General features: G+C 36.1%; 2 protein-coding genes across 4 annotated transcripts; one reads left to right on the top strand and one right to left on the bottom strand.

The window, feature by feature from the left end:
- The first annotated feature begins 488 nt into the window (after nucleotides 1–488).
- On the top strand, nucleotides 489–6,194 carry LOC107045846 (probable ATP-dependent RNA helicase DDX27). The gene is made up of 4 exons (XM_015268241.1): nucleotides 489–671; nucleotides 3,223–5,155; nucleotides 5,879–5,960; nucleotides 6,038–6,194. Exons 1-4 carry the CDS (start codon nucleotides 594–596, stop codon nucleotides 6,144–6,146), a joined length of 2,202 nt encoding a protein of 733 aa, XP_015123727.1. The 5' UTR covers nucleotides 489–593; the 3' UTR covers nucleotides 6,147–6,194.
- A 4,732-nt stretch (nucleotides 6,195–10,926) lies between these two features.
- Nucleotides 10,927–19,899, bottom strand: LOC107045849 (sister chromatid cohesion protein PDS5 homolog B). 3 transcript variants are annotated; one of them, XM_015268246.1, is made up of 6 exons: nucleotides 19,524–19,899; nucleotides 19,140–19,296; nucleotides 13,651–17,052; nucleotides 13,261–13,296; nucleotides 12,675–12,725; nucleotides 10,927–11,583 (listed from the first exon to the last, which is right to left on the bottom strand). In XM_015268246.1, the coding sequence occupies exons 2-6, from the start codon at nucleotides 19,218–19,220 to the stop codon at nucleotides 11,530–11,532; spliced, it is 3,624 nt and encodes a 1,207-aa protein (XP_015123732.1). In that variant the 5' UTR covers nucleotides 19,221–19,296; nucleotides 19,524–19,899; the 3' UTR covers nucleotides 10,927–11,529. The 3 variants fall into 3 exon arrangements, with proteins under 3 accessions (XP_015123732.1, XP_015123730.1, XP_015123731.1); XM_015268244.1 differs by having other exon boundaries at nucleotides 19,140–19,257; XM_015268245.1 differs by lacking the exon at nucleotides 13,261–13,296 and having other exon boundaries at nucleotides 19,140–19,257.
- Nucleotides 19,900–22,775: the final 2,876 nt, after the last annotated feature.

Raw genomic sequence — 22,775 nt, 5'->3', positions numbered from 1 at the left:
GAATAAGATGAATTGCTCGTATTTTTTTTTTTTTTAAAGATCTAGTTGTATAGAAATTCAAATAAATGATCCTCTTTCGCTCAAGACTTCATAATTCCTTCTCTCCCTCTCCTTTATGATCAACTAATTTACAAATTAAGACAATAAGAAGTTGTATGAACGAAAATGGGATAATCAAGCGGATGAGTGAATGCAAAGGAGGTTTCATGTTGGATTTAAGATTGGGAACGCTTCCCTGTTATCGACTGTTTCCATGGTAATAGATGAAAATTTCTTTACCCACAGAGACGGCCTCTCGATTAGTTCATGCGCGTCACCGCTATGAAACTCTGATCGAACAGTTCCCATAAGCCTGAGCAATCTCCCCTATTATCTCTGAACCAGCTTCGGAACGTAACAGTAACAAGATTATCTACAGATATTTTGTGGACATTTGTGCTCCTTGGGTAAGTGAGGGATCTCATTTACCTACCTATATCTATTGGAAACATTGCCATATGTCCATTCGGTAACCTCCAAGCTACTATTTTATTTATATTTGTTACATTCGTATAAAGATAATTACTTTAAATTGTAAATTGTGATCAACAAAAATGGCTGATTTGATTAAAACAATCGAGGAGGATGCAGAGGTGGAGAATTTCTCAGAAAATTCAGATGAGGAAGATGACGTATGTATTGTTGACCTGAACAAACAATTGTTATAATTAGTCAACTATTAATCAGACCTAGGGGTGGGTGGGATAAAATGGACACTTGTGACGTTTTAAAAAATATTTATAATTCAGAAACAGATTTATCAATTGAGATCAGTTTCGGCTCATCACAAAGGGAAAGAATTGTTCTTTTCCTTGACAAAAAATTCCATTTTATTAACAATTCAAACTGTCCTTAACATTAAAAAAAAATCAAAAGTGTCCATTTTATCCCACCCTCCCTTATATTTCAAAGCATATGTCCATAAATCCCGCTATAAGATAGTTCGGCTTTCAATTCCGTTTTTTCATATACGCTAGAAAACAATTTCTGAAGTAAATCATGTGTCATGAAATTCTGTCGATTATCCTCTTTTAATAGACAAATTCACCCGATAAAGCTTCGAAATGATTTAAGGGGTCTCTGCAGTTGCGTTGGCGCGTGGGTGAGTGGAGTGTGAAATAGTCAAGTTAGTGAGGTTAGTTTCGAGAGAGGCGGGACATCAAACATGGCGTATGTTGGATAATGACAGACATCGCCATAGTATTTTTATCATTAATTTATTGAACAAATCAACGATAAGACCCAATGGGACTTCGTGTCCATATTGTTTAGAGCTTAATATAGAACAATTTAGCTTCCTTTGCTGGCTAGCACATTGTCAACAGTGTGAGGGGTATGGGACAAAGTAGCGTCCATAAAGGTTGTGTATAAGGCGCAATTTGAATAATTAATTAAACACGAACGAAACCATAAAAGTAGTTAGACTTGCTTTTACAAATACCTTTTTAACACTTTTGATTACTATATGATATATTTAATTCGCAAGCACATTGTCATATTTTACCCAAAAGTACTGCGGAGACCCCCTAATTCAGTGGACGATTTGTAGGACAAATTTGAGTCGATCAATCTTCTTCCCAAGGAGAGAGACACGTGTCGGGAAGGCAATGGAATTGCGCCCTACAAGTCTCTTGATCTGTCGCGATGAAACTGGAAGTTCTTGGGACTTGTTTGAATCCTTGAAAAAGTGATCAAGTAGCCAACTCCAAAGAGATTCAAAGGATCAACCCAAGGAATCGAAAGGGGCCAAAACCTTGAAAATCGTTTAAGGCCCGAGTGGATCATCTTTCGAACGCTGTCTCGATTGTTTTTCCATCTCCATAATGTAAAATATATCACAATTTCCATTGCATTTTACATCACACAAGAGTCCCTCAAAATTATGATTGTACAATCAAAAAAAGTAGAAAAAAAACTGAGCATTTTCAAAGAGCGTTTTTAATAAAGGTTAAGAAATAAGTCCGATAGAGAGGAAATAGTGAATGGAACTTTATCATGGTAACTAAGGATCTGACAGTCATTGACTATTGCGACAAATGAAGACCTAACAGCAGCCACTAAATACAACAAATTATTAATTTGCAATTTCCTCCATATTGGGTTTATTTTCCAATATTATGATGCTACGCGCACCACACACATTTCACGATGTTAAAACCCAGAGGTATTTAACCCGGAAGGAGTATGTTTTTCGAGCGGGGGACCGAAAATTTTTCAAAAATCGGAGGCGACTACGTCTGTTTGATGTAGCGGAGGCCAGTTGTAATTGCGTGCAAAATATATATACATATAAAGAATTTCGGTATTATCGATCTCAAGCAGTAGTATATTCTTCATTGAAGAATGTTTCTCTTTTTTATGTGGGAGATTTTAGTCCTCCCTTAATCAATTCGACTTGAAGACTATGCCGACTACTGTCGGTGTCAAAAGTAGAAACTACACGAAACAACGGTCTGTAACTCGATAAAAAAAAATCTTAAAAATACGAGATTAATTGTACCGTGTAATATAAATATTCTAGTCATCCAATACGTAGTTTCAAGTACTTAAATTGATTAGTTGATTTTTTATCGCAGTGAGAAACCGAAAAAATTCCCGATTTTTAGTGTTCGTAAAAGTCCGCAAACTTTAAAGCGCTACCATACAACCAAAAAATTTTCAAAAAAATTGTGATCGGTACGAACTCATGAGGAGTTCGCTCATTTAGGAATGTTTAGGGCAGGATTAATACAAGTTTCTTCTTAATAATCGAACACCATTTAATTATAATTGAAGTATATTAGTTGAATGGAATCGATAGTATAAAATCAGATGATCACTAATTGGATTGGGTATCACGCGCAGAACTATTTACTCAAGATTTTTGGCGAGAAGTGGACATCCGTTCAAGTCCAACTCCTCTCATATTCTGTCTTACCTTAAAATGTTTAGATAAGCGTTTTCACGGTTTTTTACGACTAAGACTGTGTTGGCGTCGTCATTGACAATGCCCCAAGACAGTTTAACGTCTTCCTTTCAGAAGTCGGACTCTTGTAACACCCGTAAGAATGTTTACCTTGCTGATCATTCTCGGTTTTAAAACATTTTTGAGTTGAAAAAATTAAAATAATATTTAATCCAACGTGTGTCAGACACCACACGTCACACTTACACTCGAATTATAAAAAGAAAATCCTCTTTCAGTATCAGCCTCGAAGACAGAAGAAACAAGAACGCAAGGATTTCGACAATGGCTTTCACTTCCTCTCGGACGATCTGGATTACAACCACGACACATGGGACGACCTTAATAAGTACATAAAACGAAAAGCCAAAACCAAGCTCGATGACAAGATCAAGCGAATTCGCCTGGAGAACTCTGCAGACCCCCAAGAGCCAGAAATTAAGGAGGAATCCGACGATTCTGGCCCGTACCTTTCCGAGGATGATCTCCGCAAGGACACCTTCAAAACAAAAAGCTCAAAAGGCAAAAAGAAATCCCTCAATCAACCCGAGATGATGGATTTCGATGAGTGCGCGACTGCAGACTCTTACGCCTCTTTCTACCAGATGAACCTCTCCCGGCCTCTTCTAAAGGCCATAGGAGCCATGAACTTTGTCTCCCCGACTCCAATCCAAGCGGCGACGATTCCCGTGGCTCTGATGGGTCGAGACATCTGCGGATGTGCAGCCACAGGAACTGGAAAAACCGCTGCCTACATGCTTCCCACTTTGGAACGTCTCCTCTACCGGCCTCGAGACGGTCCAGCAGTCACCAGAGTCCTCATCCTGGTGCCCACTCGAGAGTTAGGAGTTCAAGTCTACCAAGTCTCGAAACAACTCTCCCAATTCACAACCGTAGAAATAGGCCTCTCAGTAGGAGGTCTAGACCTCAAAATTCAGGAGACAATCCTCCGAAAGAATCCAGACATCGTCATAGCCACCCCAGGACGACTGATCGATCATCTAACGAACACTCCTACCTTCTCTCTCGACAGCATCGAAGTTCTCATCCTCGATGAAGCCGACCGAATGCTGGACGAGTACTTCGCAGAGCAGATGAAACACATAGTCAAACAATGCGCTAGAACCAGACAGACTATTCTCTTCTCCGCAACGATGACAGAACAAGTTAAAGACCTTGCTACAATCTCCCTGGACAAGCCTGTCAAGGTTTTCGTCGACTCGAATCAGGATGTTGCTTTTAATCTTCGTCAGGAGTTTGTGAGGATTAGAAAGGAGCGGGAGGGAGATAGGGAAGCTATCCTAGCTGCCTTGATCTGCAGGACTTTCCATGATCATGTGATGGTGTTTGTGCAGACAAAGAAACAGGCACATAGGCTTCATATTCTTCTGGGATTGTTGGGAATCAAGGTGGGGGAGCTGCATGGTAATTTGTCCCAGCCTCAGAGGTTGGAAAACCTCAAAAAATTCAAGGAAGAGGAGATAGATGTTTTATTGGCTACTGATGTTGCTGCTAGGGGGTTGGACATCAGTGGCGTTAAGACCGTTATTAATTTTGTCATGCCACCTACGATCCAGCATTATATCCACAGGGTCGGAAGGACTGCTCGAGCTGGGAGGGCTGGTGTGTCCGTGAGTCTTGCTGGAGAACAGGAGAGAGGACTGGTGAAGGATGTAATCAAACATGCCAAGAATCCAGTGAAGAATAGGATTATTCCTCCTGATATTGTGGAGAAGTATTGTAAGAAATTGAGGGGGCTGGAAGGGGATGTGGAGAGGGTTCTTGAAGAGGAGAGAGCTGAGAGAGAGCTTGCAAAGGTGGAGAACCAGGCGAATAGGGCTGAGAAGATGCTGAAGGAAAAGGAGGAGGGAAAACGGGGCTGGTTCCAGAGTTCTAGGGAGAGGAAGGCTGAGAAGGAGGAATTGCGACTGAGTGAGAAGGCGAAGAAGAGGGCGAGAAAGGGCAAGCGGGAGGGGGCGAGCAATCTAGTGGAGGAGGGTGGGAAGAAGGAGAAGAGGAAGAAGAAAGAGGAGGTGGATCCGGCAGAGGAGAGGGCTAATAGGGAGTTGGCGAAGGTGGCAGCCCTGCAGGCGAGGGCTGCCAAGAAGGGCGGGAGGATGAAAAAGATCAGGACAGTTGTAGAGAGTGAGGAGAGGACGGGAGGACGCAATGGTTGGTTGATGACAAGTTTTCGTTGGTTTGACGATATTTAGAAAATTGAGGGTAGTATGGAAAGATTCTGGGGGACTTTCTGTGGAGGATACAATTTTGGGAGGAAGAGAGATTCTCTCTTCGAAAATTATTATATATCTATCTATATCGATATCTTTGAGATGTGAACAGAATTTTTACAGGATTAACTTAAGGAATTAGATAACTCAAAAAATTGAAGATAGAGATTTTTTGGTCGACGTCGGTGGTCGAGTAGGGCTAAACGCAAGTGTAGTGTGTGAAATGCTGCGAGTTCGATACCAAGTGGAACTTATTTGAATTTCATAAATTTTTCGCATCTCTAGAGTAGAGTAAAATTTATGAAATTCAAAATTCATTCATAATCTATTGCGAATAAAGTAAAATAGATGCTTAACTTTATTCTTTGGAGTGTAACGAACACTTGAAAAAAAAGCTAAAATCGTATGAAAACTACGGCGCAAGGAGCATTTGAAGGTAAAAACAGGAAAAAATGTAGTTTTTCGTAGTTATACAGGGCAAAATCGGTCGGGTCCGCGACTTTCCCGAGTTATTCCCACATTCCGTCATATATCACAAACTGTTCAATGGGTCCCAAGGCCCAGTGAAGTCTGAAATTTCACCGACGTATCCCCTTAACAAATTCATCAATCAATTTAATTATTTTCTGCATATTTCACTAATCCATTTTTTTTTTCGTTTTAGCTCCGAAAAAGCGTGCAAAATCATCATTCGCTTCAGACTTAACAGACACAAGTAAAAAGGGAGTGAAACGATTACGTTACGAGTAAGTATCCCTCCAAAGAATGAAAAACCTTCATATGACATATCATAATTATTTCCTCATTTTTTACTTAATTTCAGAGCAAATTCAAAACAAAAACAAAAATTCGGAAAAGGGGGGAAAAAATTCGGAGGTGGGAAAAAATTTGGAGGACCAAAGCGAGGTGCGCAGAGACCCAAGAAGCGTTGATCTCCCAAAAGTCTAAATTTAAAAAATAAACAATAAAAGATGTCTCAATCAGTTGTAACTTTTTCTTCTAAACTAATATTAAGAATGAGCCTGGTTTTCGTTCTACCCATTCCGAAATCCTATTCAACAATATCATGTGACGTCATAAAATGTGGAACATCATAAGATGTGAAAAATGTCACATTTGGTGGATCCCCGTCTCTTTCATTTGAACCTTAATAATATCCAAGTAGTTCGGGAATTTCTGTTTTTTTTTACGGGGGGGATCCATTTAAAAGTTTATAAAATAGATCAAGAGTATTTTTTAAGCGCGCAATATCCAATTTAATTTCCGAATATTTTTTTCGAGAAAACGATTTTAGAAAAATAAAATTTAACACATTGCGTTTATAAAAACTGTATATCACCACTTTCAATCGAATCATTCAGTCTTCAAACATTTTCTGTGTATGACATTGTTCGTTCTACTCTCTATTTTTTTGGGACATGGAAAACATACGTTTTCGGATATATAATTGCAACGATTGAATTAAAATTTTGCCGAATTAAAGGGAGACTACTATGAGTTTTAAACGTCGTGGGATATTGGAGTGAGATTTCTCATGCATTGAAAATCGATTATATATGTTTAAAAACGAATAATTAGTGTAAAAAAATTGTTTATTGTTCGTTTGCTCCGCAGACGCTTGAAATGTTGAAAATAGTCCAGGGCCTCCAATTTTCGAGCTACAGTTTTTTTTTCAAAATTGTTGAAAAAATATGTACAATAATAATTACGTTTTTATTTTTTTGAAATTCGACTCTTATACAGCTAATTTCGTTTGTTTGATATTAAAATTTGCGCTATTCATGTAAAATAGGCAGAAAAATTATCCTTAAAATATTTAAAATATATTCTTGATTCTTTCAGAAATATTTGTCGGGCTATTTTACACAAATAGTGCAATTTTTTATTAAAATAATAACAATATTAGCTGTTTAGAAGTTGAATTTCAAAAAACTAATTCGTAAATGTTATTACATACATTTTTCCAAAAAAAATTTAAAAAAACCTTTGTAGTTCAAAAATTGGAGGCCCTGCACTATTTTCGACATGTTAAGTGTTTGCGGGGTAAAAGAACAATAAAAAATTAGTTTTTTGCACTAATAACTCAATGTATGAGAAATCTCATTCTAATAACCCGCGACTTTTAAAACTCATAGTAGTCTCCCCTTAATTGCCGTATGATCATTAGAGATTAGACCAACGAGAATCAGGTATAAAATTGAATTAAATAATGTTAACAATATTTATTGAATAAATTCCCGAAAAAAATTATTTAACAATGAAAAATCTGAAAAATTATGAGCATGACAGGACTTTAGGAAAAATTGAAATCTTACTTGAAACAATTTGCTAGCTGGAACGAAGTACTTGAATATCCTTAAGAACGTTTGATCTTTATAATTCCTCTGTCTGTCTCCCCCGCTGCTTAATTTTATACCATATATTTTTACATAAATTCCATCTGATCATTGTAAATTTACGATATTTTTTATTACATCAATTTTATGTGACTGTCATATAGACGTTATAAATTCGTCATTTGAAAAAAATAACAGTCATATTCACAACTCTAACTCCAATGTCATGGAAAATTATTGATTATTGGGAACGTACGTGATTGAGACTCTACAATTAAGTGGTAAATGGGTTAAGTGAAAAGTCAACGAGTCAATACTGATTAATTATTTAAAAAATTAGAAATTTTACTGCAGAATATGTATCAAGAGGAGAGTTTTGTATTCGATCGAAATCTACCCAGGGGCTATTAATAATGTTTTATAGCATCATCAATTACCGAGATAATTCCATAACTAGAAAGAATATGTATCAAACGGTAAAACTGTAACAGTATGACTTCAATACCATCTGGATTCCTGTCGCGAACCCTGGTTAATGCCAAATTCTGGTATGTAGTGATATAAAATGCCACACCATGCATTCTCGAAATTAAGGCCCGGATGGATTATCTTTTTCGAACGTGATCTTGGTTGTTTTTGGCTTATTTTGATAATCTGAAATGATCTCCAATTGCTATGCAATTTTACATAGCCCTAGTCTCCAAATATTATAATTGTACAATCCAAAAAACGTTAAAAAAAAGCTGAACATTTTCAAAGAGCGTTTTTGAATAATATTGGAAGATAAACCCCATAGGGAGGAAATTGGAAATTAATAATTTAATGTATCTAATGGCTGTTAGGTCGTCATTTGTCACAGTAGTCAATGGCTGTCAGATCGCTAGTTACCATGATAAGTTATCCATTCACTATTTCCTCTCTATCAGACTTATTTCTTAATCTTTATTAAACACGCTCTTTGAAAATGTTCAGTTTTTTTTTACAATCATAATTTTTAGGGACTCTTGCGTGATGTAAAATCCAATGGAAACTGTGATATATTTTACATTAGGAAGATGGAAAAGCAATCGAGATAACGTTCGAAAAATAATCCACCCGGACTTTAATTTGAAATAATTCAATTTATAATTACAAAATTTTATACCGCATGAGGGGATAAGCGGGTTGAGAAATCCCGTACATCTATACGAGCATCCATTAAATAGATGAGGTGACTCGAAGTAGTTAAAATTTAATCTTAGCTACCTAGGTCGCCTTGATAACATCGAGTCATAGAATCCAGTTTTACCCATCGAACAACAATTTTGTTCGGTAGGTAATCATTTGAGCAATGAGTAATTTCAGGAAAAAACTTTCAGTAAACTTTTCATGTTAGAAATTGGATGGGCCACAATAAACGTCTCCTAATAATTTTGTCCGTGTGTTCAACTGAGAGGTACTGAAAACACTACGTTGCCGCCCACCATTTCTCTATTGAACTACTTCAACAGAACTTTGATTGAAATAATGAATCGATTTCTTTAATTTATAATTCTTCAATTATTCTCCTTCTTTTATTATAGAACCAATACAATACTTCACTTACGTCACGGATTGACAGATGGATACTATTATAATTTTTCCCTCCTCTTCCATAATATTTAATAAACTACTTCCTATCCACAGAAATTTCAGTGAAACGCATTTTCCATTTCCTTCAAGATTTTTTACATTTATCATCAGTTTGTTTGTTTTATTTATCAAGTTAAAAAATTACGATCTGAGTTAATTGGTAGGTGATGAATGTCCGTCGAAATTCAGAGTATCTTCGTTTTTTCTTATTCTGCATGTCATAGATTCAGCAAAGTCGTCGAGCACAATGCGTCAAATTTCCCCATTTTGATAATCAGAACGTGATCTGGGGAATGAATACTTTGACAAAAAAACCTCAAGAAGGCCTTTTTTTGAGAATCAGCAAAAAAAATGTCTTGTGATATTTCATTCTAAAATCACTCATTTCTGAGATAATTATCCAATTAACAAAAGTGCTAGACTCGTCTAATCATTTTTATCACTTTTTATTATATAATTGGAGAATAGAATTCAATTGATAAACTGCACTGTAACTTCCGTGAAGAGACGAGAAGTGATTCATTTTCATTTTTATTCCTTTTATCCATATTATTCGTTATGAATTTTTATCAATAATGTTTACATGTAATAATTATGTTCACTCAGGCCCACATTCTCATCAATCATTCACTCATCTAATCATCCAATAATTCTCTTCCACTCTGTCGCTTTCTCATAAAATTTTAATTTTTTTTTTTTTCATTGTTGTGAGTTAATCAATTATAAAGTGACATTTTAGAAAATGAAATTGTAAGACCTAAGCCCGTGCAAAAAAAAACGAAATGCATTCAAATTGATCTCTAAGTCTTCATTATTCTCTTCTTGCCTTGTTCTACTCGATTGTTATCAATTTCAACAGTTTATTAATAATAAAAAAAAAAATTCACAGCTGTTCATCTTTTTTTGTCTGTTTTTCTTCTTTCTGGAAATAAATTAAATTATTAGGAACATGTGCGTTCATTCATTTCAAATGTCATCAGCAATTAGTTTTTCCCATAAAATCAAGTAGTAGAAAATAGAAGTTCGATTCAGCAATTAAATGAAATGATTCAAGTTCAATTTTAATTTTTTTCGATAGAACGAATACCCCGCGAATGAGTAACTGTAATAGAAAACCATTAAGGACATTCCTTGTAGTAAATTTTACTGCCTGCAACGACGGTTTGCAAATGTTTCCTGCCAAAATCAATAATTACGCAGATAATTGCGTAATTAGGAAAAGGGGATATTTCTACTTAAACCGAGTTACTTATTTTTTCGCTGAATTAGGTTTTTTTTTCTTTGAATGCAGACATTTGAGGAAGCAGATTGGATTCTGGGATGATTGCATGTGCAAAATTGGAAGTTGACTCGCACATGCAATGATCTTTGATTTCTCCAAAAAAATAAAATATGTCCCTTTGAGACAATTAACACAGTCAATATTGTCCCCCTCCTAGTTCGTACATCTTTTACCATTGAAGAAAATCATCCACTTCATATTCCCTCGTGTTTTGTTTTCCTAGAGATTATTTGAGAAGTATATCCAGTGATGGATTGAGGAAGTGAATGAATAAGATCTGCAATTTTTGTTAAATCGATAAAGAATCGAATTCAATTACAAATTATCAGTTTCAAGACAAAATGTCAAAAAAACCTCTCTTGTATATTATTTCTCTACAACAAAGATTTCTTCTGGACTCATCCATTATTGAGATATTGAAAAAATACCCTCATTTCACCATACCAAAACTGAATTAATAGGAAAACAGAAAATGAAAAAATCTTCACAATAATTTTCATATTTACTTTTCATAGAAAAATGTCTGTCAACTTGAGACAATGCTGGTGCATTTATATTGAATAAACGAAGTAACTGAAGATGATAGAATAAAATTCAACGGATCAAAACAAATTGATAAATAGTTGCATCAATGAGTTAATAATGATAATTGTTCTTCCCTTTCCAGAAGAAGTGAAGTAGGTCTTCAGATGTAACAATGACATTATCATGTGCCCCTCTCTCTCAATAAACAAAAAACTACATCAAACAAGTTGTAAAAATTACATAAAACATAAATCTGATGTTTCGATGAAACAGGAATATTGAGATTGAAGAAATTGTCAATGGATTTTAAGTTCCAATGGTATCGTTATCTTAAAACAGCTTAAGTTCCTAGACATATGCGAACGACTTAAGTATTATTAATTGTTGTACATAACCAAAATATTCTGTTTTCTAATTTGTAATGTTTATTTTCATATCTTCCATTGATGTTGATGTTTTCCTCTTACTTTTCTTCATCTTTAAATGCCTCATGCTCATCAAAGTGTCCATTGTAAATAATGAAAATGTCATTTCATACCGATTGGTAGAATTGTTTTTCAATTATTTACTCAGTTTGTCGGATTCTCTTGTTCTCTTCGCTGGTGGTTCGTCAATCTGAAATATTTAATCAATTGGAGTGATTAATATTGATTTAATCTGTGAGGAATTAATTAATCAAATTAGTTAATGAAGCAACGAACTCTGAGAAAATAGTGAATTATCATATTGGGCATTTTAGGGGCACATGTCAAATGTTCTTATGGCTAACTAAATTTCCAAGAAAAAAATCCTCTTGATACTTCATCAAACTAGTCATTATTATGGAAATAATTTCAAAATAGTGAACGTGCACTTCGCTATTCATTTTTATTGTTATTATATATGTTTTTAGTCCTCAATTCACAAGTTACAACATTGAATGAAGAGGAATTCCCCATAAATCACGTGAGAATACAGATCGGCAAACAATTTTCGATAATTATACCTAAAATTTTTCATTTCTTTCTTTTTCTTTAAATTAATTAGTATCAATGATCTGAAAATGTGAACAAATAGGAAAATTTTACATCCCTTTGATCTCATTTCAATGGAACTGAAGAAGGGAAATGCAAAGAGAGATCGATAATCATCCAGCAGTATGAATAAAATGAAAAAATCCATTTTTCTATCTTTTTTCGAAGTTTTGCAAATTTTTTTTTTTCTTCTTAAAAGATGAAGGGAGATTAACATTTTAAATTTCTATGATCGTATCCCGTTTACAGAAACAGGAAATAAGGAAAATGTAGGGAAGGAAAATCAGAAATAAATTTTTAAAATCGATTTTTCAATCTTGAAAATTTCAAAACGTTTTTTTTAATAATGAAGAAAAACCAATGTATTTTCCTTCTATTATCTAATTCTGATGGAAGAAGAAAGTGGAAAGAGGACGAGAAACGAGATCAACCCAAAAACCGAATTTTTAATTTTTCAATGTCTAGGGAAAATTTCAAAATTTATATATTTTTTCGAATAATGAACCAATACCCATAAATGCAATTCCTATCCTCACATTTTCATAGAATACATCACAAAAATAGCAAGAAATTCCAATCGGCGATGAAAAATTTTATCGGTTTATTATGTAATAATTAAGTAAAATCTTAAACACACATTTATTGTTTCTGTTTACTTTCATAATTAGTTTGTATTTGAAAGATTTTTTTTACCTCTTCCTCCATTCCAGGAAGTTGAATTCTCGTTTCTGATGCTTCGGCAGGCTGTTGAAACATAAAATTGGTGTTATTCAGACAATTTTGATAATTTAGGAATCATTTCTGTGAGAAATAATGGCAACGATGATGCACGAATTCATTTTACAGAAGATTATCTAGGAAACAGTATCATTAAAACCTTTTAAATAGGTTGAGAATATATTCTGAGAGATAGTCCAGTACATGGGTATGGGATTACAGAAGATGAGTCTAAATAGATTTACAAAATATTGTGATTCATTCAGTCATTGACAAAAAGTTCTTATTATTCATAGACTCTGCTGGATAATGACTATTCTTGGAAGAACATATAAAAAGACCTTTCCGCCGATCAGTAAGTATTTTTCTTTAAAATCACGCCTATACTAGAGATTGGTAAAATACTCAGCGCAAATACTCAGTGCACTTGTTGATTCATTTCCATTTTACTTGCGTAGCACCATAAAGTTAATCCTTCATTTTCTTCTCAATCAATAAAGTAAAAATTGATAACGAAAAACAATTGAATTACTAAGGAGCACAGGAATCATCAATTATTTACCTGTGCATCAATACACTCCATCTCTCCAATTTGCAGCTTGAAAATTCAACGAATTCTACTTAAACAATTATATCTCCATCGCCTAAAGGCACAAAATCCCTCTGGAAAATCAGTGGGAAATGGATGAAACGAGATAAATCAATTCAACTTCAGAGCAGTTCAGTTCTGTTTGAACATCCTCTACTCCAAGTAAAGGAAAAAGAAACGAATGAACATGAGGATTTTCCTCATAATTGTCATTTTGTTCTACAAGAAATATATTGAGAATATCAAATTGCCAGATTGAAAAAAAAATGTTGTCAAAATCAGAGTAAGTTATCTTGTTCCACCACTGCACCACTGAAATCACCGAAAATTGTCAAACGAAAAAAAAAATAAAAATCCGCTTACCCTTGCGTCAGTTTCATTAGGTCCAATACCAACAGTCTCTCTGGCATGTTTTCCCTTCTTCCTCGTCGATCTCTCATTGGTATTATGAATAAGTCCACCCTTTCCCTTCGGACTAGTCATATTAATCTGCATCTCAGGTGGCAAATAATTTATTGAATTACTGCTGAGCTCATCAGCCCGCTTGAAGTACATGGTAGGAATTCTCAATTCACTCGGAAACTCCTTCATATCAAAATTCGTCGTCTTAGTGTAAATAACGTTCATAGCAAGATCACAGACAGTCCACAATTTATAATTCATCTCATCATCATCAGGTCTTACAGCATCCTTGTGGTTCTTCATTTTTTCAATGAGATTCTTATAAAATCCATAACAGTAATATTCATTTTTGGTGATGAGTGGCTCAAGAATAAATCTCAAACACTGTTCAATAATTCTTAGTTGACTAATGTCCTTATGATTTGTGAATTCAGGATCATGAGCCAGAATTGGAACAGCGAAAACCAGCATGTAATCAGGTAAAATGTGTGGTAATTGTCCCATGGCTCTCTCAACAGTTCCAAGAGAAAGAGCCTTAACGTAATCCCTTCTCCTGTTGATATCAGTCACCATAAATGTCCTCAACTGTGCTTTCTGCTTCTTATCCTGTTCCTTTCCACCAAGTGCATAGTAACCCATGAAATCCAGTGGCAAACATTTGTTTGGAATTCCAGTGCCCAATCCTCTGTGCAATTTGGCAGCAAATGCTTCCCTGACCTCCTTGACCTCGTCCACCATTAGTAGTGATAAATTATAAAATTGTTCAGCGATGAACTGATCTCCAACCCCCTTCTGTTCACAAATTTTGAGCATAGAGCAGCCAGCCTGTAGGCGCAACCAGCTCATTTCAGCACGACTGAGTCTGCCCTGCTGTAGCAGATCTCCCTTATTTCCAACGAAAGCATTCAACATTCTGAATGTTTTTTGCGCTGACAAATGATCTGTCTTTAATCCAAGCAACCACCTTGCCATACACTTGAGTCCTTCCAATCGACATCGAGTTTCCTCTGGCAATTGCTCCTCCTTGCGCCAGTCACCCTCAATAGCATTAGCAGGAGATTCTGTCGTCTCTTTCACCAGCAACTCTTTCACAATTTTCCTCGATACCATATTCTTAATCTGTACATGATACTTATCTGGTAGATTATAAGCAATGTGTCCCAGTGTAACTATCGATGTTCTGTAGTCACTGGATGTTGGTGTCAATGTTGTCTTGATCTTATCAATTATATCAGGGAATATTGTGTCATGGATATTGACCATGTTCACGAAAATACAGCGAATCGCTTGTTTTGCTTGTTTTGGAGTTCCTGACAGTGCAAAATTCTTGCAGATTGGCACCATCCTAGCCATAATATCAGGTGCAACTTCGTATAGGGGCTTGTACTTTCCCAGGAATGTGAAAATTGACAGGACCAAAGCACCCACCATCTCGTCCTCAATTTCCAAAAGTTCAACAAGCTGCATGAGAATATCATTATGAAGAAAATGTGGTCCAAAGACGAAGGAGAGCATTACCAATAGACGCAGACCCTTCTCTCCAGCATTACTGGGATTCAATCCAATTTCCTCAATGACATTACCCCCTTTCAGACAATCGTGGACGTAACCAATAAATATTCTAATGGCCTCCTCATCGATCAGCACAGAACTGACTCGCTCCAGGAGCTTTTTGATGGTATTGTAGTACAGATTTGTCATTACTGGCTGGCCAAGTTTCTTCAGAACAGCTGCAATTGTTTCTGCACACTCTTTGCATGAGACAGTAGGTTGAACAATAGTCTCCATTCCTTGGAGGAGAATGGGATCTTTCTTCATGTGTGCTGAGAACTTCTGAAGAAATTCCATAACTTTCATGGGATCTGGAAGAAAGCGAGAGATCTGATGAACCTTAGTCATGAGTTCGTTATTGGCGTCTGGCTTCTTGACAATCTCTACCCACTCCATGACTGCCCTGCGTACAGCAAGTTGATGTTTTTGAAGTGCAACGAATGCTTTTGAAGCATTATCATCGATTGTTCCGAGTAGATGGTATAGTTTTTTCATTCTCTCTTCAGCAGGCAGTTGATAAGGTACCAAGCAGGTGTTTAACAATCTCTCCACCAGTAATCTGTCATCCATTTCAGTCATGTAGTAACCATTGAGGATTTTATCCTTGATCCATGTCACTGCCTTCTTCGTGGCCTGAGGTACATCAGCATCGTTCAAATGTTTTTTATAAATCATCGCAAGTCCTGACATGGCTTCCTTTCTGATCTTGAATTTTTTATCAAGAGTTCTCTCTTTCACAAACTCCAGGAGATCCTCATTGTCCGAAACAACTTCAAAGTCTCTTCGTGCTGTTGATACAATGGCCATTACGACTTCATAACGAACGTTCTCGTCTGCATCGTGCTGACGCATTTTCAAGGTGTCAGTGATGTCCTTTCTGAGCTCTGGATGATTAAGAAGGAAGTGCATGGAGTACTGGACGCATTTGGTGCGGATTGCGACACTTATGTCGTTGAATCTACCCAAGAATGCTCGCCAAAGTTGGGTGTGTTGGGTCGCCAGTTGGGAACCCTTCTCCGAAAACATTCTGGCTAAAAGTGCAACAGCATTCAGTCTTTCAGTCTCTAGGGTTGATTTCAATTTGCATTCGAGTTGGGGAAGGACTGAAAGTAGAATACTGGAGCAGATGTGGTTCAGTTCGTAGATCAAATCGTAGACTTTTTTACAGATCTGGAGACCTTTCTCTTCTCTTCCCAGGATGAGGACGTGGTTGAAAAAAGCCTGGATGTAAGGTTCAAGTGTGTCACTGCATTTTACTACAAGTTCCTTTGCCAGCCAGTAGGCATTCTTCTTTTGTGTTTTATTGGGCTCCACAATGTTCATCAGGATTATGTCCAAGAGTTCGTTGCTCACTGTGTCTGATTCTGTTATCAGGGGGCAGAGGACCTCCAGCATGAAACTCTTGACTTTCCCCGAGTGCTCGTCGTTCACTATTTTAAACATCAGGGAGAATAATGCGCAGAAGATCTCCTGGCAGTCTTCGAGCTCGAAACACATGTTGAAGGATTTGACGTAGGCAAGATTCTCCAGGAGATAAAAGTAACGTTTGAATGCTGGATCTTTTGGGTCCTTCAGGCCTGCGAGTTGTTTTATCAGAAAGAGAAAGATTCCTTTCACTTGATCGGCGTCTTTGTAGGGTGCTTCGGGGGCGTATACTCTTAGGACGTCTGCGATGCAACAGGCGATCAACAGTTGGACGTCTTTGCTTGGGTGACTCAGGAAGTGCTCCTCTGCGAGGTGGAGGGCCAGGGGAATGTACTGCTGGTACATACCTTCGTCTTGGCCCATTGCTTGAAGTGTGTGAGCTAGAGTCTGAAATGTATGGAGTTTGTCCGTTAGAGAGATTTGGAATTCTTTTGGGAGCCCGTAGATATATTCGAATTATATTATATCAGCGATTTTAGGATTATATGAGCTCACTATGAAGTCATGGAAATCAATTTGTAGCAAAGTCATAAAGCTGGGTGTCCACCTGCAAGTTTCAACAAAATTCCCTGACTTTTCCCTGACTTTTCCCGGTGAAATTGATGAAATTCCCTGACCATAGAAAACGTTTTTTTTTAAATAAAAGAATGTTAAATTTATAGAATCTAAGGTGAAAATTGTAGTAGGACGCTTTAGTAGGGACACCCGCATTCCGGTTTGAAGGCCATAGAGTGGGAATATTGAAATGCACCTTAGAGGGTTAAAACAGTTGATGAATAAGGATCACCTGACGTTGATAATCAATGGGCAATAGATGGATCCGTGCACATTAACTCCTTTACCGAACGAAATTGAAAGGCAGACGTCGGTAAAATAAAATTATCTTTGATTGGCGAAAAGACCCATCAAGTGACCAATTTTCCTCGTCATTTCCCATTTTCACCTTCAAAATTGTCTTTGGATCATAATTTTCATCCAATTCAGATTTTTTTTTCAATGTTCGTCCGACTTCAAAGAATAAAATTGAGTATTCATATTCTATTGCATAGAGTGGATTGAAAAAAAAAATGAATCTTTTAGATCTAGTCTGTCTGCTCCACTTGATTTTTTTAGGCATTATTATGCAAGAACAAACCAAAAAAAGTGCATTGAAGGAAAATTTTTTTTCATGGGCCCGTATCCATAATTTATGCCGTAAAATGGGTACTTAATTTCATTTTCTAGAGTCTAACAAAAATTGCGGAATACGAAAATCTACATCAGATGGAAATTGCGGAATAAACCAAGCATGGCTAAGAGAATTTTCAAAGACTTTCCAACTTTAGCGAGGTCTCCCCATAAGAGGTAATCACTCTATCAACTTTTCAATAAAAATACGTACAGCAAAAAATTTGTCTAGAAAATTAGGATGCTATTCTCTCTAGCGGATCAGGTTAGAGCTGTTAGTGTTTTTGCAGTTTGTATATTGCTGGAAATGAGTATTTTTCAAATATTTCTACCATCTTGATATGCAAGAATTCCTTTGACAAGTAGAATGTTGAATTTAGAATTTTCCATAGAAAAACCGCAAAAACAATGAGTTCCCAGTCCCATCCCATGGGAAGACGTTAACATCCCACTTTTCTAAGGAAATTTGAGATCAAATTCCAGGACAATGTTTTTTGTCAACAGAAGAATTCCCACAAATGTAGGTATTTGGAGGAATCGAGCTTCAAATTTTAAAATTCCAGAAAGTTGTCACAATTCCCTGACTTTTCCCGGTTTTCCAGATTTCCCTGACGGTTGGACATATTGCGAAATTTCATATGTGCGTTTCATTTTTTTTCAACTTTCATTGTAAGTGTGAATTCTATGGTTTCTTGGTTAACCAACTAATATTTAGCTGAAAAATTTTACAGTGGCTATGAATCATGATGCTTTTCTTTTTGAGATACATTTTCTCTACTGAAATAATAGTGCAACTCAAGTCAAATCTATTTATTGCAACAATGGGAATGTTTAATTTTTTTCAACCTAAAATTGTCATGGTAGAACATTCCTATCTAGAAGAATATTTTCATTATTAGAAGCTTTTTGCCCAACTAAAGGTAAAATTATCAACTAACTAATCATTGTTTCAAATAAAATTGTCTTCATGAAATAATTTTTTTTCTCAGTTGTAAATTTCCCAGTTGTTTGTTTTAAATTTTCAATTCTTCACCTCAACTGATAAATTTTATATTGGATTGATCAATCATCCTTGCTTATTGAGTTAAAACAAAATACCTTTTCTGCCGCAAATTCTCTTGTCTATAAAAAAAACGTATCTTTTCCACCATAGTCTCAAATAATTCAGCTAACTGTACTGCATTACTTAAAAAATAAGAAACACAAAGTAATTGCGAAGAACTGCGATTCTCTCTTTATTCAGCCAAAAGCCCCAAGATCATTAATTCCGACATGCCTAATTAGATTCATCACAAAAGGAAATTTACCTTCAATCTCCTGATCAACTCATCAGCTCCCAGATCATCGCTGACCGGCCTACACCCCTGAGGGTATATAATCTCCGACATTTTTCTCGTTTCTTCAAAATCCTTAACTCTTTTCAATCTGCCAAATCAAAAGTTTCTCTAAAACACCTTCCAAATTCTACGAAAAAAATAATAATGATGATTAACGAGGGAAAATGTTTGGGATAATTTATTCACGCATAGCGGGTTATTTAAGGTTATGTTAGCCTCTGTCGCACACGTATACAACTATCCAACGTAAACAAATTTATATCACATCTAGAATAGTGTCCCTTCCATCACGAGTCGATACATTGGAAATTCTTTTAATTGGTCAATTTATCATCATTCGATGGTGATATTTACCTCAAATTATGCATAGACACCGATGGGGCATGTGACACCTCCACAACACAAATATATCACCTACCAGACACACACCACACACTCGATTTTCCCTCGAGTTTTGTTTAGTGTTGGGACACCCAATAACTTTTCACAGTTAATTTCAACTGTTTTTATGTCATTTAGATGTTAAATAAATTCACCCTTACGTAATATTAACATTGAAATGTGATTTTTCAACATTTTCAGAGAAATCTAAATAATTACACGATTATTATTTCTACTGATATTTTCCTAATGCGGTATCACTTCAACGTTTTACTTTTTTTTCCTCTCGTTCCAATTTTTTTTCATGGAATAAAAACGGTTAACCGTGTTAAACGACGCGAACCGTGTTCACTTGGGTACTACTCTGAAGTTTGTTGTGCATCATGGGGAGAATTGGCAATGGGGGCAATACGGACAAACGTCGAGTCTATTCCGTCGAGAATTATTATTCGAAAATTAATTTGCCATGTTTTTTTCATCATATTTGGAGATGTTTTTGTGGATTAAATTGAATTTTTTCGGAGTGTTTTCAATGGTTCCTTGGGATTTATGGGGTTCGTTCATTGTTTTTGGGATAAATCTGAAAATTTCGCTGGACAAAATTGTGGCACTGATCAATACAATGAACTTCCGGTTTGAGATCGATTTTGATATTTCGCGGCAGAGGATTGGAGGGGGAAATTAGACTCTATTGCTTTGGAGAATTTTTTGATAATTTTGAGGGAAATATGGAGGATTTTCGAGAGTGGTGCGGGGAGCTATTTAGAGAGTTTGAGGAAAGGAGTATTATGGCGGGTTTGAGGAATCGGAAGTTGGTAAACTAAGAGGGAGTGCTGTGTTCGAGAGGTTTCGATCCAGTTCGTGAATTGTTTGTAAATAATATTAAATGGGATAAATCGTGAATCATAGGGAGAATTTTTTTCATTGCTTAGTATTCCGTTTTGTTTTACGTTTAGAGGAACAAATTTACACAAAAGTTTTGCAGAAAAAGGGGGCGTTTAGGGTGGAAGTTAGGTTATTGAACGGCTCCTCCGCTTCTATCCACTTGTTGATGCTTCTATCATTTTTTTGACATCATTAATCTTATATATAATAAAGCAGGAGCCCGTTTTCACGGAACTTAGGTATCAACGCACAGCCCAAACTACTAGAGCTACGACCATGAGTTTTTGCCTACAGCTTCCCAGTAAACAAAATTGTCCGATGAGTTAAAATTTACCAGCAATTCTTGGATACTATTATCCTCAAAATGGCTGACGTATTGCTAATATGACGACAATTTAATCCCAAATGGAGATGATAACCCAGAAAAGTTATCATCAGGTTATCGGAAATACTTACTGCAAATTAGTAGCAAAAATTGACGGTAAATTGTCGAACTTGAATGTGCGCAACTCTTCAGATGAAATTTGCCGTCAATTTATCGACAAAATAAGGGATAATGTTGACGATTTCTATTTCAATATTATCACACCATTCAATGTCAATTAGTTGCATAAAAGTTGACTCTAAATTTCTAATAATATTATCAATTGATTCGACATCAATTTACTGTTAAGTTGTCGGCAGTTAGAGAGTCAATTAGTGGACTAATTAGTATTCTATTCATCCCAAATGAAAGGAAAGATATGGATTCTTCCAAGAGGGTGTGTTGTGGGACAGATTTGTAATGTTTCGATTAATATTATAACTTATTAATAAAAAGCCGGAATAAACAATTCTATTGCAATTGTCGTCTATTAATGTGGACGTCCACATGAAAAGAGTCTACTTCGTTGCATCTTGTTTCCGAGATATTAAAGTTTTTGTGTCTTTATTTTGTGTTCGCATTTTTAAACGGAGCTTTCGAGGTGTCGAGGTTTTCGAGGACATTCGAGAAAAATTCTCCAGTTTTTTGGAAAAATCGATAAAATTCTCTGGTTTTACAGTAAATTTGAGGAAACTTCTTGGTTTTTAAAGAATTCGAGAAAATCCTCCAGTTGTGTAGAAAATTCAAATAAATTCTGCACTTTATCTCAATCTTTGGGGCGGAAACTTTCTTCGCTACTGAAATGGTGATTCAATCGCAAAATTATCAACAGTCTAATTAGTTGATAACTCTTGAATTAATGCTCGGAGCAAAAAATCGAAGACGACCTTTCGACTCATCATGTCATTCCTTTTCACCCCTTAATGACTTCGCCGAATATTTTGAGACACCCTGTTGAGCAAATGTTTACTTTCGGATCCCTAGACTGCTTGATGTACTTGGTACTTAAACCTGCCCAAAAGTATTAAGTACCTTGAGTACTTAGTACTTAGACAGGTTTAAGTACTAAGTACCTGGGTATTTAGTGATTAGACAGCTACTAAGTACTAGGCACTTGATGTACTACAGCACTTAGTACTCAGTAAGTATTAAGCTTGCCCATCACCGAGTTGTGAGTATACTGGAATATGTTTTCGATGTTCTTCTTGACTATGACTTGATTGACAATGAGATTGCCACGTATTCTACAATTTACATGTATTGAATAACTTGGATCTGATAGAAATATTTCCTGACATTGAAAAAAAAATGGATTGAAGAGATAAACTACGAATCACAAAATTATATCTGTAAAAATGTCAGATGTGTTGAAATATGATTCTGAAAAAGGTTTTCTTGACACTAAACGATCAATTACAAATTATATGGGTTATTCCCCACCATTCAAATCTTGACCAATAGGAGCATGGGATTTGACATCACGTGGTGCGTATGATATCGATAATTTTTATGTAATACCACGCCTGTTGCTAAGCAATAAACAAAAGTTTTCCGTAGGAATTTAACCCGAGACAGTTGAAGAAACATCAAAGAGTAGTGACATTTGTGAAAATGATGGAGAAAAAAAAGACGATTTGGAGAAAAAATGTTCATTTTGCCACGAAAATGTCAAATCCCAGCTCCCATTGATCGAGATTTGAATGGGGGGGAATAACCCGCCGAATACCCCTCGTGCTTGAAAATTAATCGAGTATTTCCCTCAAATTCCCCTGCTTAGCAACATGTGTATGAAGTTTGGCAGTATCAAAATTCCGAGCGCTTGCGCGAGGCAACGAAACTTTCGGGAAATACTCGATAATTTTCAAGCACCGGGGTATTATAACTGGTAATTCCATTATATGGGTAATTCGTCGGAAAAATTCTGAATTTCCAGAAAAAAAATGATTTTTTTTTATTCCGATGGGTTTTTCACGGCA

Source organism: Diachasma alloeum, unplaced genomic scaffold, assembly GCF_001412515.2.
Source record: "Diachasma alloeum isolate Michigan unplaced genomic scaffold, Dall2.0 Dall_scaffold_01093, whole genome shotgun sequence".
Taxonomy (NCBI): Eukaryota; Metazoa; Arthropoda; class Insecta; order Hymenoptera; family Braconidae; genus Diachasma; species Diachasma alloeum.
Note: the sequence above shows the minus strand (reverse complement) of the source record. Positions and strands in the feature narration are given on the sequence as shown.

Bases quoted from the DNA above. Each gene is read 5' to 3' on its own strand.
- LOC107045846 (XM_015268241.1), top strand. From the start codon at position 594: ATGGCTGATTTGATTAAAACAATCGAGGAGGATGCAGAGGTGGAGAAT. The intron at 5,156-5,878 runs GTTGGTTGATGA...TTTTCGTTTTAG, and splicing joins GAGGACGGGAGGACGCAATG to CTCCGAAAAAGCGTGCAAAA. The intron at 5,961-6,037 runs GTAAGTATCCCT...ACTTAATTTCAG, and splicing joins GTGAAACGATTACGTTACGA to AGCAAATTCAAAACAAAAAC.
- LOC107045849 (XM_015268244.1), bottom strand. The intron at 17,053-19,139 runs GTAAATTTCCTT...CATACATTTCAG, and splicing joins AGTTGATCAGGAGATTGAAG to ACTCTAGCTCACACACTTCA. The intron at 13,297-13,650 runs GTAAGCGGATTT...TGAATTTTCAAG, and splicing joins CTAATGAAACTGACGCAAGG to CTGCAAATTGGAGAGATGGA.